The sequence below is a fragment of the Ammospiza caudacuta genome, chromosome 7, assembly GCF_027887145.1.
Source record: "Ammospiza caudacuta isolate bAmmCau1 chromosome 7, bAmmCau1.pri, whole genome shotgun sequence".
NCBI lineage: Eukaryota > Metazoa > Chordata > Aves > Passeriformes > Passerellidae > Ammospiza > Ammospiza caudacuta.
This window is the reverse complement of record NC_080599.1, coordinates 22,510,948-22,528,166: the sequence shown is the minus strand read 5'-3', so window position 1 is coordinate 22,528,166 and position 17,219 is coordinate 22,510,948. Positions and strand designations below refer to the sequence as shown.

General features: G+C 39.1%; 1 protein-coding gene across 6 annotated transcripts in view; it reads left to right on the top strand.

The window, feature by feature from the left end:
* RABGAP1L (RAB GTPase activating protein 1 like) overlaps positions 1-17,219 on the top strand; it is a 229,957-nt gene that overhangs the window by 136,463 nt on the left and 76,275 nt on the right. For all 6 annotated transcript variants that reach the window (XM_058808736.1, XM_058808733.1, XM_058808734.1 and 3 more), the window contains 3 exons: positions 608-733; positions 2,113-2,256; positions 14,846-14,887. In XM_058808736.1, coding sequence (XP_058664719.1) covers positions 608-733; positions 2,113-2,256; positions 14,846-14,887 — 312 coding nt within the window. The remainder of the gene's footprint in view (positions 1-607; positions 734-2,112; positions 2,257-14,845; positions 14,888-17,219) is intronic.

Sequence of the window (17,219 nt, the reverse complement as noted above, 5' to 3'; positions counted from 1 at the left end):
GGGTGAGAAATTTTGGTCAGAATGAAACAGGTTATGGATGTAGGGCTTCTGAAAAAGTCAGCAGGTTAGTAGATGGGATTATGGGAAACCTGACTTCATAGTTTGGTGTCCTGGAGTTTGGATGAAGGTAGATGAGCATTGTTCTCACTAGAGGTTGGTTGTACCTTAGTTTTCCTGAATTTTTCCCATTTAACCAAGTATCTCTCATTAGACGTCACTGTCATGAGTTGTTGCCTTTTTATTTTATTTTCATTCTTTTTTTTTTTTAATTTTTAAATTGTTTTTATGTGCCTGAGAGTTATGTACTGGTTGTTCTCATACCTGTTTGACAGAATGCTGCTGTAGGGATATAGACACGCATAAAACTGTGATATGATCCTATATTTTCTTCAAAAAAGCCTTACAGAACCAAATCCAGATGCTTATCAAGGAGAGTAGTCCCACTGACATTTTAGCTGGCTAATTCAGCATTCACAGTACCTGGCTGAAAATTCTAATACATGCCAGGTTCTGAACTCATTGTGCACAAGGTGTTTGTGTGTCTGTGTAAGGCATGTCCAGTCTTAGCTCTGTTATTAACCTTATTTTTGTGTCTTTTTCCAAACAGATGCCAGAGGAGCAGGCATTCTGTGTATTTGTGAAAATAATGTATGACTATGGCTTGAGGGACCTCTACAGAAATAACTTTGAAGATCTCCACTGCAAATTTTTCCAACTGGAGAAGTTGATGCAGGTGTGGCCAGAGTAACAAATTCTCCTTCAATTTGTTTCATAAATGGAAGCACTGGCATCAAGAAGAGATGAATGCTTTGCTTCCAAAAGCTATTGGACAATAAAACCCCTTCTCCTTTTAGAGGTGGGGTAAAGCAAAGTTTAATAGCTGAATTCAAACATCTTTAGTCGGATTTGTTTCTAGTTTCTTTTGTCTCTGATACACTCCTTCTGCAGCTGATCTTTGTATCCAAGCAGGTATTTGCCTTTTCCCCCCTCTCTGTTTCTGATGTTGCTTAGAGAGAATATCTCTGTGGTATTGGGGCCAGTGTGTCCTTTGGACTGCCTCCATCATTGTCCTACTTCCCATGAATTATGTGGGTGTTAAGAGGTCAGGCAAATCAGGACATCCTGATGCTTATGAAATACCAATCAAGTGTGGACCACTGAGCAGCTTTTATTGTCTCTTCCAAGATTCTGCTCTTTTTTCAGCTGGAACTATTTCATCAAGCAGTTTAACACAACTGAAGGGCTGCAAATGTTATACATTGTTGTTGTGAATAATAAGGCATTACTGAGAGTTCATTAAGCCCTGCCCTCCTGTTGGCACAGTGAAAAGCTGCTTGCTGAAGTCAACTCTCACAGATAACCACAGGTACCTCTGTGGGATGTACTGAAACCGAACAAAACAGACTATTGCTAATTTAGTGGTATTTTTTCAGATGTCAAATTGTGCATACTTCATACTTGATGGAGTGGAATTGCATATTAATTAATGTGACACTTCAACATATGGGCTTCTCAATATTTACTTAAGTCCACAAAGATTTTTGTTAACAAACAAAAGAGATTTTATCAACAAATATACTCTAAAGAAACATACTTTATTAAGTGATCATGTCATCACTGTTCAGGAGGATTTTCAGTGCTTATTTTGTGTTGTTTGTTTGTGTTCCTAGTTAGAGAAATGGTCTGCTGGAGTTGTGTGCTCTGTTGCTTTCAAGCTCTGCAAAGTTATCTGGTTCCTGCAGCCAGTGTTTTTTGTGGCAGAAGCATTCATAGCAAGACACGACACAGGAAAGGAGTAACTTTAAAATATACAGCATGACATAGATTTTACAACTGCTCTGCCTTTCAACTGTTGAAGATTCTGTAATTTCTCAGTATAGTCTCAGTATATTCTTTGATACTGTGATAGAATCCACTGTGGATCTCTTACTAAAAACTGTAACCATGGGCACTGAAATTTATCAAGAAACATCTTCACTGCTCAAAAGAAGCTAGGCTTTCACTTTGTTGTGTTTTTGGATATTTAGCAACCCTGGTCCTTACTGAAAGTATGGTTGAAGAACTCAAATTAATGAGTAACACTGAAACATTTATTTTTTTCCTTTATTGCAGGAGCAGTTACCAGACTTGCACAGCCATTTCTCAGACCTCAATTTGGAAGCTCACATGTATGCATCCCAGTGGTTTCTCACTCTTTTTACTGCCAAGTTTCCACTCTGCATGGTCTTCCACATCATTGACTTACTACTTTGTGAGGTAAAAAAATATTGAATCAGAAATTCCTTCCTCCACTCCATCAATGTTTCTTCTTGTTTTATTTTGTTTTGTTGAAGTCCTTTACTGTTTAATTTTAAAATCTGTGTAGTTATGTAGAAACCATGGTTATATGGAACAGAATATGTTCAGTGAAACACTGGTTTGGTTTTAAAATTAGAACTGTGGATTGCCTCATTTTTTTGCTGAGGGGTCTAATGAGGAATATCTGAGGCACACATCTTTTTGTTCATTTAATTTGTTAAATCATTATTCAGAGTTAAGAATTGTCATTTCTTGAAGACACCTAGCAAGGAACACTTTCCAAGTGGCCTGGCTCAGAGTGCCACAGACAGAAATGATGGCCTGGTATTAAACAGAGTGAGAAGGGCCAAACACAACTGAAGGAAGCTCCTTCCTTTTGGTTCTTTCCCCTGCAGTTGCAACTAGGAATACAAAATGGTGTGTGTCTGTGCTGTAGATATATCTACACTTTTTTTAAAAAGCCAGTCAGAATAGGTTGATAATTTAGAATATTTATTTTGGTAAAAAACCACTCCTTCCTTCAGTAAATGGGAAGTCCATGGCATTTAAACCCGCTTTTAAATCTGATTTCATCTCCAATTTCAAGGGGTCACAAACATGAAAATAAATAGATAGATAAAATATTTGATAATTTTAAATGGTGAATGCTTCACTAGTAGGAAATACTGTTGACTGTAGTTCATTTTGTTAGTTTTTATTGTGAAGTATTTTCTCTGAGAATCTTCAGGCTTGCTGCAGGTGCCTTGGTAGGATTCAGTCCTCGAGACTATTTCTTATTCTGCATATTGGTGCTCAGTTATCAAAGCAATGTAGGGTAATATTGGCAATGTTTATCTCAGTGTGTCTGAAGAAATTAGGGTGGGAAAGAAGGTGAAAATCCAAGGAGAAACCAAGGTGAAATCCAAGGGGAAAGTAAGGGAGTGCAACATTAGAACATGCTAGGGAAAGGAAAACTTGTTAGTGTTTGTGGAGGATCATCACACAGAGCTAAAGGAGCCTCTTTTACTACCGCCAAAAATAAACCAGAAAGAGTAAGAAAAGTTATTTCAGGAGAGAAGATACATGCAGACATCTTGAGAAAGAATTGAGGCAGTGGCAGACAAAGTCCAGAGGCACCAGTGTGGGCTATCACAAAAATGCTCCTCAGAGTCAGGAGTCAACCACTCTCAAGTAACAGGCAGGTCTGAGAATTTGTGGGAGGGGCATTGATTAAAGTCATATGAAAATAAAAATCTATAAAAAGTTGGCCCTTATTATAGACAGCAAGTCAGTTCTGTAGGTGTATGGCCACAGGCAGAGCCAGGAAAAAGCCATTCCTTGACAGAAAACTGAAGTTGTTTGTCCAGTCAGCCTCTGGAAGGAATTATGGGGGAAATCAAAACATAATTTTTTCTGCATTAAATTGTTCCTTACTTTATCTCTGAACAACCAGCATGCTGGTAATTCTGGCAACTGGAAGGAGAAAAAACAGTGGCAGCTGCTAACACTGAAACATTCTGCCGAAAAAAAATCCCCAGAAAAGCAAGAAGCCTTTGAAGTGAATTGTTTTAAGTTTTTAAAAACAAGCTTCCAGCCTTTTCCTTAATTTGTTATAGATACAGATGAATTTTAAATACCTTTCAAGATCATGACTTGTGCTTTCTCCACATCCTTGTTCTGTCTGTGGTTACAAAATGTTCACATTCTTTGCAACTCTTACAGGAAAGAAAAAATTAGGGGAAGAAAACCATATAGAACCATTGCTGCTAACTAGTAATTTTTAAGAGAGTCACTCTGGTTGCCTTGAAAATATTTGAATTATGGGTGAACAATTTGTGTCTTGGAATAGCTCATCTCTAAAGGTCTCTTCCAACCCCAACCATCCAGTGATTCCATGTCAGGCAAGAGTTTTAGTATTGGCTTGGGTTTTTGACTTTTGATTGTGCCTGGAAGAGTGAAATCAGTCCTTACAGATACTCAGCTTTCAATGCAGAGAGGAGAAATACCTGTTGGAAGTGCTGTAATTTCCCAGTTGACCAGGGAGGCACATTTCCTACCCCTGCCTGCACAGAGGCACAAGCTGAGGCTGGAACTCCTGGGCAGAAGCAGAACTATGAAAAAGGAGCTTGAATTTATGATGGGAATTAAGTTTTATGGAGGAATTTTTAAAATCCCATCTAAGTCAGTGTCATTACAGTCAAGGTCTTCTCATCATTCTCACAGGAGATATTGCTTCAGAGCAGTCTGATTAGCACAAATTTGGGATTTGCCATAGCTTCTGTGTGACTGAGTTATTTTATTCTGTTGTCTTCTAGCACATTTTTTTATTATAATTTGTTTAAAGTTGTAACCAGGCTGTTGAAGATGTGAATAAACCCTCCAAATTGCTTCAATTTCCAGTGATCTTAGAATATTACCTGAGTAGGTCTAGAGCATAATCTGTCACCCATCCCCATGTAGAAATGAAACATTTTTGAATTCTTTTTCTTCCCTGTGACAGAAGCTTGAGGAGAATTTTGGGCTTCAGGCAGGTACACCACCACACTGCTGTGGTACATCTTATAAGGCTCAGCTGCTTGTAATAAAAACACAAACCTATTGATCCAGGTGAAAGTTTTAATGTGATTGTAGCAAACTGTGTGGGTTGGAGCCTGGAGATCTTTCTACAAGGCTCCTTTTAGCTGCCTGTTGCAGCTGTTTCATTTGTCTTTTCCCCTTTGCTATTTCTGTTTGCATTGAAGAACATTTTTGTTGATGAAAAGCAGAGTTGTATTTGGATTTGTCAGTCTTATCTGTCAATATGACATGATGTTATTGAACACTACCCAAGCCTGCTCTGTTTTGCTCTTTTTGTTCTATTTTAAATTATTTATTTAAAGTCATGCTCAGAAATAGCAATTCATCTAGGTAAAGCTCTTGTCACTCAGAGCTGTCCTCAGAGCAACAGCTGCACCTTGGCTGTGCTACAGAATATCAAACAGTTGACATTTCACTTCATGTTGTGTTTTAAACTATTCAATTTAAAATGAAAATGTTTGTTTTAAAAACACTAAATAAATGACCTTCAGTAGGCATTTAGAAGAGAAAAACAACCCAAACCAGTTGGCAGATAACCTGTAAGCGTTTTCAAAATTGTCATGATTTTTTTTCTGCTTAAAAAAGAAATTTCTTTAACCTTTTGTGATATATACAGTTCTGCCAAAACTAAAGGAGGTGCAGAGCTCAAGCTGTCACTCCATTATTAGCTGAGAATATTGAAACACTCTGGGTAACCTCCATTTTAGGTTGATCTGGCTATTTTTGTGTGCAATTTTGGGGCATATAAAATACCTAAGGACAGTACTTCTCTCCTTTTAGGCAATATGCAAAAACCTCTCCTGCATGCTGCCCTTCCTGGGGTGGCACAGACAGCTGTTTATTTTAGTGTTATAGTACATAATTTGACTATGTAATTTGACTACTAAGCTGCCATTCTGACTGGATCATGACTGGATACAAAGGGATGCAGCTGATTATCAGTTTTGGGTATGAAATTATTTAATATTTACTAAAATAGCTAATAGCAAAGAAGGAAAAGTGCTTTTCACAGGACCACAGAGCACAGTGCAAGAAGGGGGAATTGAAAGCTAAGATGCTATCACTCCTTGGCCTTTAATCTGAAAGCAATAGTTGATAAATAATGTTTAAAATACTTTATATAATCGATTTTGAGAAATTCTGTTACAGTGAAGGCTAATAGGTGTCTTTAAAAATCATGTAAAATGTGAACACCGTGGTGCTGCTAAACAAGGACTTACTGATAGCTAAAACCTGGCACCACATTGTGGAGATTTGCTTATTGGGAGCACTCCTTCCTAATGAAACATTGAAAATCAGAGCAGAATCACAAGTATTTGATGCTGAGGAGTTGATTTCTGTCTTGTGTGTGTCTTGCTGGGGATGGATGTGCCAGGAGACGCCGTCTGGTAGCGCTCAGGGCTGGCCGAGGAGGAGGGACCATCACAGCCTGCTATTTTTTATCTGTCACTGTCACAGTCTTCTGTGATGCCTTCAACAGAGCTGAGAAAGAACAGATGAACATTTCAATTTATTAAACTTCCTCAGGAATTGAGTCAAGAACAAGCCCACTTCCTCTGTAAATCTGCACTGAGACGAAATGGGAATTAAATAGAAGACTGTGCACAGTTGTTTATCTTTTGTGGATCTATAGGGAAAGAAAAATTGAACTTTTTAAACTTAGTTGTATTGCCGTGTTTTCTACATTTGTTAACCCTTCCAGTTATGAATATTTTAAGAAATCATACAAAACACAAGAAAAGACTTGCTAGAAATAAAATGTCTTATGGTTACAGCATATTAAAAGCTGGGCTTAAATTCTAAGTAGGCATAGATCTGTGCTGGAGCTGTCTGTGTTATTTCAGTAGTATTTACCAGAGTGAAGTCAATGCCATCCATGTTAGTTGGAAAAGGCCAGGAGCCGTCTGTTTGTGTTCCTTTTAGGAATACAGACAAATAAATGTTGGCATTTAGGCTGTGTCCTTCCCTTTGCTCAGTCCCTTTGCATCAGGCCTGCTGAAGAGCTGAGTCTTGCTGAAGTCCTTATCAGCCACTGCTGTTCCATGTAAAGAGACTGGAAAGGATTTCTTTCCCAGACTGCTATAATTAGCTTTTAATTAATTTAGAAGAAGGAGAATAGGTTTTCTCAGACTCCAGATGGATGACTGGAATTTGAATGTGGATGTCCAGTGGCAATGCTGGTTTGCTGCACTCAAGGATCTGTTGACATGTCAACTATCTTGATAATTTTTGTTGCAGAAGGGGGAGGTCTGCAATGGAGATAACCTCAGGTTTACTAGACCCGGATGTTTGGCTTTTATGTTGTTAGATGAGTTATTAAATCCAAAGGAAAAGTAATTTTAGCCTAATTCATGTGATGATCTACAGCTGTAATCCACTGTGGGGGCTTTTCAGCACTAGAACAGAAATTAAGATAGAAAGAAAGACGGGTATAGGATTTGATTGTGTGTGTGCTGCATGAGGAACTTCTTAAAGCTTTTGGATGTGTGTGTTAAAAAGATTCTGATTATAGTGATAAACAATTTTAAGTACTTTTCAAAGTGAAGGTTACAAGTAGTATAAGGTGTTTTCATGTAAAATTCAGTCAACAGCAGAACTGCTGGAGGTGTGTAATACCATGTTCTGTATTGCCATGGGGACTGGGGACACAAAATGTTCTAACAGAATTTATAATCATTCAGGCTTGCACCAAGAAGAGTGTTTTAGGGGTTCTAGGAGAGGGTTTGGCATAACCCTTAACTCAAGGATGTCCAGCTGTTCCTTTGAGCATCCATAATTTATGTATCTTCCAGTCATGGTGCTGCTTGTTCATCCCCAAAATCACAAGGCTGATGATGAGCACTCAGCATGAGCAAAGGAAAAACAGTCTCCCAAGAGTCTGCACTCCAAGATATAACTTATGAGAACAGAAGGTACCTTTTGGGTGATGTTGATAAATGTTGTGGTCCTAAATGTTTATTGGAATGATGTTAAGACTGCTTCTTAGAAATGTTCTAAGAGCTGGGTGGAAATGATGAGTGACTGGTTTGAATGACTTTGGGCCTTAGAGGGGGGACACATCTAATGCCATGTTCACACTGTGGCTCTGGATTACTCTCCCCATTGCTCATGAAATATTTTAGCCACCTGCTAGTTGATGTTCACTTGGTTGTTTTTTCTAGGAATACAGTAAATTTCCATAATGCTTACTTAACACTAGTGCCATCTGCTGTATTGGAATAGCAGCATATCCTAAACAGTCTTGGCAAGCTTCAAAAACACTTTGAAAATAACTGAAGGAAAGTATCATAAATGAGAAAGTGATATTCCATGAGCAAATCCAGGAAGCTGAGCTAATTTGGGAAGTGTTTTTAAAGAAGAGGGTAGTGCAGTCTGCCTGTGCTGAAACGCTTTCTGTTGCTTTGTGCTTGCAATCTGAGACTGTTACGGATTTTCTGAATATGTAAAATCAAAATGTGAACTTTGATCTTCCCTTTCCAATGTTGAGTCAAATGCAATGTCAGGGTTCAGAGAGACAAGAGCCAGGGCTGTGTCATGGCAGGGAAAGGGAGAGGATGAGGAGTAACACTGGGAAGAAGATCAGAGGGAGTGCAGGGAGCAGATGTTCATTTAGAGTGGGCATGGATTTTTATTTGTGGTGTGTGAGCACAGGTAAGGGGGAACAAGTCACAGCTCCCTGTCAAGAGATGTTCTAAACTCCTCACTTTGTCTGCTCTCATGAAAACTGGGGTCTGGAAAATCTCTTCTCCTAACAGCCATTCCCTGTTTCCATGCCAGAGCTGGAGGACCTGTGTTAAATAAAGAGATGAGACCTCTTCTCTCCTTGTGTGTGATGACACCCTTGGTGCCCAGTATGGATTGAGACCCCTTTCTTTGTCCCTGTATTAATCAGTTTTGGAAAAGGGGCAGAAATGCCTAAACCCCCTGCAATTGAAAGCTTTACAAACCAGAAAAGCAGACTTAGTGTCTGCCTTGGTTGACAAATGCTGCTAGCCCATAAGGAGTTGCTGGTGAATTAGGAATGTACCACTGCAGAAATACCTCATGCAAGGGAGCAGTTTGATATGTGGAAAAGACTTCAAATTCTGTGGATGTAAATTTTTATTCTTTGCAAACAGTCACAGAAGGTGGAGAGGAAAAAAAATGTTAATCTCACAGCAGCCTCTACCTTCATTCAGCCGTAGCAACACCTCAGCAGCAAATTACATGAAAACCACCCAAAACATGCAAATGTTCACTCATAAACCCCATTTATTTCTATTGAAAGCAACCAACCAAACAAAATTTCATGTGAAATCAGACCAATACAGGTTCATGGTTGCCTGGTATTTATTGTGTGCTGTTTTATGCTGCAAAATACAGAAAAGTGACACAAATCAGTGCGGAATCCCCTGGCTCTGTTTTTGCCATCTCCCTGGTACCTGCTTTCCTAATAGTTCAGTCAACTGTTTTTAATTGGCTGTGTGTATTTTTCATGGAATCATAGATCAGGGGGAGTTTTCTGGGTTTTCTCCTTCCCTGTGTGGCAGAATTTCAGGCTGTATATGTATATGGAGTCACTGGGGGAAGCCCAGTCTGAGAACTCCACTGTACTCACACATCAGCAGTGAGATCTCTTTGTAATTTGCTTTTTGTTTGATCTTTTCCTGTACTAAGAAAGCTGTATCTGTTGTTTACACAAAACTTGCTAATTCGTGTTATGCCTTATTTGATCAAGAGTTTTAACCTTCTTTTTCCTTGAGTCATCTTGTCATTGAGCTATAATAAATGTACAAGCTGCACAAACAGCCTAAAAGATGTTAATTAACGTGCATGCCCCTGCAGAGCATGTTCCAAGGCTGCCCTGCTTACAAAGGGAACTTTGAGCTTCAGACTGTATATTCATCTTGTCAACAAAACAAAGATGTTTGTGACATTCCTAAAGTTTACTGTGTTCTCAACATATTAGAGTTGCCAAGTAATTGTTTTGCTGGAACCCATCCAAAACATAAATAGAATTTGAATTCTCCTTTAGAGTCTGTAACCCCAATTACCCTCTGCAGCTCCCTTGAAAGGCTGTGCAACTGAACACATAATTATGAAAGACTTTGGAATTATGAAGCAATGTCAAGTTAACTTCAGTTGAATAGCTAGTGTCCCTTTAAAGAAAAGAAAATTCAGTTATTAGAAAACTGGAAGAGGTTCAAGTCATGTCACTGAGACTTCTCAGCCCTTAAGGAGTTGATTATTTGACTCTTGTATCTGTCTTTTTACCTGGTGCTGAACTTTATTTAATCAGTACCTTCACTGTTTCCTTTTACATGTCATGCATATCTAGGGGAAAAACACAGATAAGGGCATTGATTAATTAAATTTCCTTTTTTTTTTTTAAAGATATTCACTTCCTTTTGTTGGTGAAGATAGATAGTGCCAAGGGTGTTACTGTGTAACCAGAGGAAGGTGTGTTGGGGGGTCTGGGTTGGAGAGATGCTAATATTGGATAGAGCCTGTTTTCTCTTGAGGTTTCTCGCTAAACAGAAGCTTTACAACAGGAGAGAAAGTCTAAAGTAATCCCCAGTGCAAATGTTGTCCAGATACACACAACTGAATTGTTTATCCTCACTCAGTTCTGTGCTTGGCTGTTGAATTTTACTCATAGCAAATATTGGTTTGCTGCCCCTTGACTTCCTTTTTTCTGGCCTCTTGGCAGATTTGCAGGGTCAGATGAATAAATCTGTCCCTCCTCCCTTCAGCAGGAAGCCACAGGCAGCATTTCTGTCGCAGAGGCCTCACTGAATGCAAACTGGGTCCCGCAGAACAGCATCTTCACCAGTCTCAGTTTGTTCTTTGTTCCCAGCCTAATTTTCAGGCCTTTTCAAAGATCATCTTATTTCGGAGTGCAGAGGGACTCAAAGGGAGGACTCCTCAAAGAGGCTTCTATCTGCAGGAGAAATCTTGGCTTTGGAGGGAGTTAGGAACTGGGAACACCTCTCATTAGACTACAGTTAACATCTTTACATTTCCCTTTACTTTCAGCCAGTCTGAATTTTAGTGCACGTGAGTAATTTCATTTTTACAGTCTCATGAGAGAGTTTCACTGGTTGCCCATGAGAACATTGCCTTCAGTGGTGGTGAAAATTACTGGGTTTTTGACATATAGTTCAAAGAAGCAGATGTTTCTATGAAGCACAATCTTTATGAATTAAATGGGGACTTCCTGGATGGTGAGTATTCATCCCAGTACCAGTTGGTATGAAGGGCTCTTCTGCTAAATGATGCTCTTTCTTCTGGAGTAAGTGTGTCTGTAAGGCAGAGGATGGTTAGTGTGGCAGTCAGCAGGAGCTGTAAGGGGGCTGAAATATGGTACAACTTCCCCTTCCCCTTCCATTTCTCTGACTTGGCTTTGTTCCTTCTCCAAAACTCCTGAGTTTCATGAGCTCTCTTAAAGTTCTCAAGGCCTCTACACAAACTTCAGAAGGTCATTAAATAACACTTGATTCTGTGACAGGACATGATGACAAGCCCCTCACCATTCCTGTGCTCCTACAAGTTCTTGTTTATAAGTGTAAAGTTTTTCTCCTGGCTGTTCTTTGTTAAAAATGGTGTTAAGGTAATTATGAACAACTTTTGCACATGCAAATCTTTGAAATCTCAAGATGAGATCTGCATGGTATTATAGTGCTGTGGTTTGAAAACAAAAAACCAAACCAAAACAAAAACACAAAACAAACAAAAAACCCAAAAAAAAAACCCCAAAAAAACCCAACCAACCAAAAAAAAAACCCCAAAAAACAAAAGCAAAAAAACCCACCAAAAAACAAAACAAAACACCAACCAAAAAAAAACAACAAAAAAAATCCAAAACCCCCACCCCAGATATGGGATAAAAGCCATCACCAAGACATAAAGCACTTATTTCAAAATGCCTAGTTAAGCATATGACCTTTGGATTTAAAAAGTAATTACCAAAAGCTCATTTCATATGGGCTCCTTTCTCTTTCCCCTCATGGATGATTTGTATGGGCTTCCATGTTTCCATTATCAAACTGCTGGAGGGATATTGCTACCAATGATTTATATGTCTGGTGCACTTTGGTATTTTTGGTCTTTCTTCTAAAATAGCTGAAAAAGCTTAAGCTGAAGCTTATAAATCACTGTGTGGTAAATTATGTAAGGTTTTAAATAAGAGATTGTGACAAAATGAGCTGAGCCTTCTTTTTCATAATCATCATCATTAAACTTGGCTGTGGAAGAAGAGTCTTGTATGAATTAGGACAAATAACTGCAGCAGGCAGATCAGTGGTTATCCAGTGAGTTGTTCAAACATGGGGCGAGTTTTTTCCCTGCTTGGAAATCTGGAACATCCAGCTCCAGTCCACCCAGCTGTTGGCTGAACTGGCCCTGCAAGTTCCCAGTGGGCAGCAGGAAACTGCAGCAATTGCTGCCTCAGCTGAAAATGCTGCATTGATTCAGGACTTCGCTCTGCCTTGGAGGAAAGAGGAAGCTGCAGGTGTTTTTCTGGTGCTGAGAGTAGCAGAATGCTGCTCAGGATAGTTGGATAGAGATATTTTAAGTCCTTTCATGTTGTAATTTTAGGGTGCTTGAGCCTTGATCAAGTTACCTCAAGTAACAGGAGCAAGTCTGTGAGCTGCCCCTTGCCTGGTGGGGTTGCCTGGTGGGGCGTGAGAAGGAGATGGGGGTTCTCAAGGAAGGTAAAAACCTATTTCTGCTGCAGTTTCTGTCCATGTGAGGAGTAATGGTATAAGAGGAGTACCTGAAGAGAGTTTATTCACTTGAATTCAGAAACAGCATTAGTTTCAGGCAGATCAGAAAAAATGTTTAGAAAATGAGTGAGAACTGGTGTACATTTCTTTATGGTTGTGCCAGAAAATACACAGAGCACTAATTCCTCAGTAGTCCTGATGCCTTGTGCAGGCTGACCTAGAACAGAGGCTGGACAGAGTTAAAGAATAAAATGGGGATTTATTAAAAGGCCTCAATGGATCCACTTTGGGCAGCACAAGAGCCCAGCCAGGGCTGCACCCAAGATGGACCAAAATGCTCACAAAATGGACAACTGGTCATGGGGTCTCTCACTTTTATAAGTTCTGCTCCATTTGCACATTGGAGTTAATTGTTTAATTACAGCTTTAGCCCATGCAGACCCATCCTTCTTGTTTTTCTCTCTTCAGCCCACATTGTTTGTGCTCTTGGGCCTGAGATTGGGATCATTTGTCCTTGGTCTCCAGCTAGAGAAGGAATTGTTTTGTCTCCCTGCTCTGTGAAGAGAGCTCACCATCCCACAATGTGAAACTCAGACCCACACACTAAAGCAGAACAGAATCTGAAAAATATAAAAGTTGAAATCTGAGGCATCAGTCCAACTATTAGATGCAGTAGTCTTACTCATATCATAACAAAATCTGATCAGTTTGTTAAGAATGAAGTGCAATGTTTGTGATAGCTTGTTGATATTCCTCTCATTTACAGAGTGTGTTTGTCAGTCCTCTCTGCTAGAAAGTAAAAGTTGTGAATGGCATGACTGTGTGGAATTAACTTTTGACTTGAGATTAATATTTGAAATTAACCTCAAAGTACTATGAACTTATTTTACTACTGCTAGAGCTCTGGTATTATCAATGTCAGAACTGAAATTCACAACTGGACTTCTATTTTTCTACATTCCTCAATTAAAAGGAAGCACATAAAGCCAAACAACTTGAAATAACTGTTATGCCAATTGGAAGAAGGGTTTCCTAGTGATGAAGCAAGATTCAGTCCTGCTGCAAGTGTGACCTCTAGTGGGAAAACCCAGTTTGTTATCAGTGATAATGCAGTGAATTGCTAAGTAATTCAGTGTTGCAATATTCATTATGTCTGATGTTGCAGCATTTTCAGGACTCATTAATGGTACAATCCCTGCAAGGCACTGTACTATCTACATTAAAAATAAAATTTATTCCTAAGAAAGCTCCTGTAAAGTCCCAGCATGTTTTCATAAAACTAATTTTTATAGAAACGTGGTCTCAGGTTTTCAGGAAGAGGATTGGAAACACATTCAATTGCAGAAGCAGAAATTGCTTGGAGAACGTTTCCTTGTCACAAGTCTTGTTGTTATCCCACAACAATAAACTATAATTGCAGTATTACTTGTGTGCAAATCTGTTGAGATGTTTCTAGATACCAGCTCTGGGAGCTATTGTTAGAAAAGATTTATCATGCCATTAAACAAGGCAAGAGGATTTGGAAAAATAATTCAGGAAAACAGTCTGAACACGAAGTACATGGTACAGCAAACAAGAACTGCATATGGTACTTCTCATATTTGGATGAAGACAAAGTTGTTTATAATCTTAAATTATCAACATATGTAGGCTGCAGACTGTTTAATCTTCAAATAAATGCCTATTGTTCCTGTATTTCTCACTGAATGGATTTTTTTACATTTGTATTTCCAGCTTTTGCAAACCAGCAAGCAACTACTGGATACAGACAGCAGCTTGTTTAGCTTTGAAATAGTTTTGACTTTTGGCTAAACACAGTAAAAAAAGGTCTCTTGTGTACTTGTGGGGTTGTGTTTGTTATATTTTGGGGTTTTTTTTACAGTTTGAGTATGCAAGATTTTACCTGATAAATCATGGCTAAGCTTGTTACTTGACAAAAAAATCTATCACCTGGAATACTTACTGCATTTTTCTGATGCCAGTGTCCTGCACTGGCCATGGAAAGGCAGCATTGCCAGGCGCTGCAACAGAGAGAGGGACAGCCTGACACATCCACAGCACCTGAGTCACTCACTGAAGGTTCCCAAAGCCCCAAAAAGCTGAGATCTTCCCCCAGAAGTGGGAGTTTGGAAACTGCCTTGGGGCTTCAGTGAGGAAATTCCAAGTGTACCAGGAAAAGGGAAGTGTTCCCTAGGAACTGACATTGAGTTTTAATGCCACAAAATGATAAGTATGAAAAGAGGTTTGTATGCTGGGACTGACTGAAGTCTCTTTCTTCTTATTTTAAGGGTATGAACATAATCTTCCATGTGGCTTTGGCTCTTTTAAAGGTAAGTAATCTTTTGAAAAATTTATTTTGTTTTATTAAACTAAAACACTGATTATCTTAATATCATGTCTAAAGGAACAATAATAGTGGGACCTCTGGAGAAGTGAATGAAGGAGAAATATCCATTTGCATAGAGATGTCTTCAAAATTATACTTATGATAGATATGCTTTTATTAAACTTAATAATATCATAAAGCTTGTGGAACAAGGGATACAGTCTAAAGATTTAAATGTCTCATGTAATAACTGTGAAGAAAACAATTCAGATTCATTTCACAGCATATCTGTTTTGTGTCTAGGTTCTTTTGTATAAAACATTATTGACTGGTATCAAATGTATTTGTGATACTGAGAGAGGAAAAGAAATCTCTAATATGGGGAACTTCTGTGTCACCATCATATTTTCTGAAAAATCCTCTTTGTCCAGGATTCTTCTCCTGGGAAACTGAGAGGCCTCAGAGAAAAAGGAAAACAATATTAAGTCATTTACTTCTCCTATGTTTTGCTGCTTTAGAATGTGGTTTGGAGATTGTTTGTCCAATAGGTGGTTGGTTGATTGGTTTCATATGAATTGTTTTGATTTAATGAACATTCATGGTCAGGATGTGTTGGACTCTGGAGAGAGTCACGAGACTCATTATCATTCTTTGTAGCCTTCTGTAAGTATCCTTTCTCTATTCTTTGGTTTATTATAGTATTCTTTAATATAATATCATATAATAAAATAATAAATTAGCCTACTAAGAACATGGAGTCAGATTTATTCCTTCCTGCCACAGGGCCCCCAGAAAATACCACACTTCTGCCTTTGGTATGGACACAATATTTACCTAAACAAATAAACCTGTAGGTAAAGCACTGGGTGCAGTGAGATGAGCTCAGAGTTATCTTACACTGACGTCCATGAGTTGGCTCTGGTTCAAATCCAACCCACATGCAAGCACACAGTATGGAATTTGAAATTTGACAGGGTAGAACAACCTGTCACTCCTAATACACCCATCCCATAAAGGGGATACAGACTGGAACCACTGCACTCCTGCTGCTCCTCCAGTGGGGTTTCCTTGTCATTTTCCTAGAAAGAGCAAACAGCTGCTGATTGAGTTACTCAGCAATGAATAATTCTCAGAGATTCAGCTTCTATGGCACAAAATCCTATGGCAGAAGTGCTCCCCACCAGGAATATACATCCATGTGCTGCTGTGAACAGAGCAATTTGAAAATTTCAAGCATATATATTTGCCCAGAATTATGCTATCTCCTGAGGTGGGAGGGACCAAAGGATCACTGAGTTCAACTTGAGGGCAGGTGAATTCAGGGAAGTACTGCAGTGTGGGCAGGAGATAGTGCATATCCTTATGGGGAGGAAGTATCCAAAATAACCTGTGTTTTCCTGTTTTACACAAATTATGTAGAAAAATGGGGTTGTGATTCTCTACCCGAATGCATGTATGTAATGAAGACTCCTAGAAACAGGAAATTGGTTTCATATATCTTTCCAGGGAAGTGCTCCTACACAAATTGAAATTTGTAAAAGGGAGGAAGGAAAATGCATGCTCTTTTCTTCCTGTTTCATGGGGGTTTTTTGCAGCTGTGGGGGCTTTTTAATATGCCATTTTTCCAGGCCAGTACAAATAATGGGAAATCTGGTTATGGCATGCTAGTGAGAGGAATAGTGGATTTGTCTTTACAAACAAGCTGTGGGTCTACTGGGAGAGAAAAGAAACAATGGGAAGGATTCCACTGATTGATGAATGGAAAGAGATATTTGTTTTTACAAATAAACTTTAGGTTTGCTGATAAATGAAATTAGACATTGAAAGATGAAAGTAGTAATGGGGAAGAAAAACCCTTAAATTCCATAAGAATTAAAAATTAAAAGGGAGGGTTGTACATTAGAGGGAAATCTTTGGTATCAGGTGTATTGGGAGGACTGAACCTCTCAAGTAGCTCAGCCAGTGGGGAAAGAGAGAAGGGAAATGTGGCTGGGAAATTGGGATAAAAAGGAGGCTGCATCCTCCAAAAATTTGAGAGACCCCAGGTGAATGCCCCATGGCCTCTCCCTTTATTGGAATAAAGTAAAAGGACTCCTCTGTCTCCTTTTTGGACACAAACCTCTGGTGTTTGTGGATTAATTTTCCTGACACTAATGAGGAAGGAAAGGGAAGAACCCAGCCCACAGCCAGCAGGTTTGCTGCTGTCATGGCAGGAACAGGTTCTGGGAAGAGGCAGAGGTGCCAACTCAGGGATCTTAAAGCTAAAGAAGAAAAGGAAGAGAACTTGCACAGAGCTGCAGATGGCTGACAGGGTTTTCAGGGAAGGAGAACCAAGT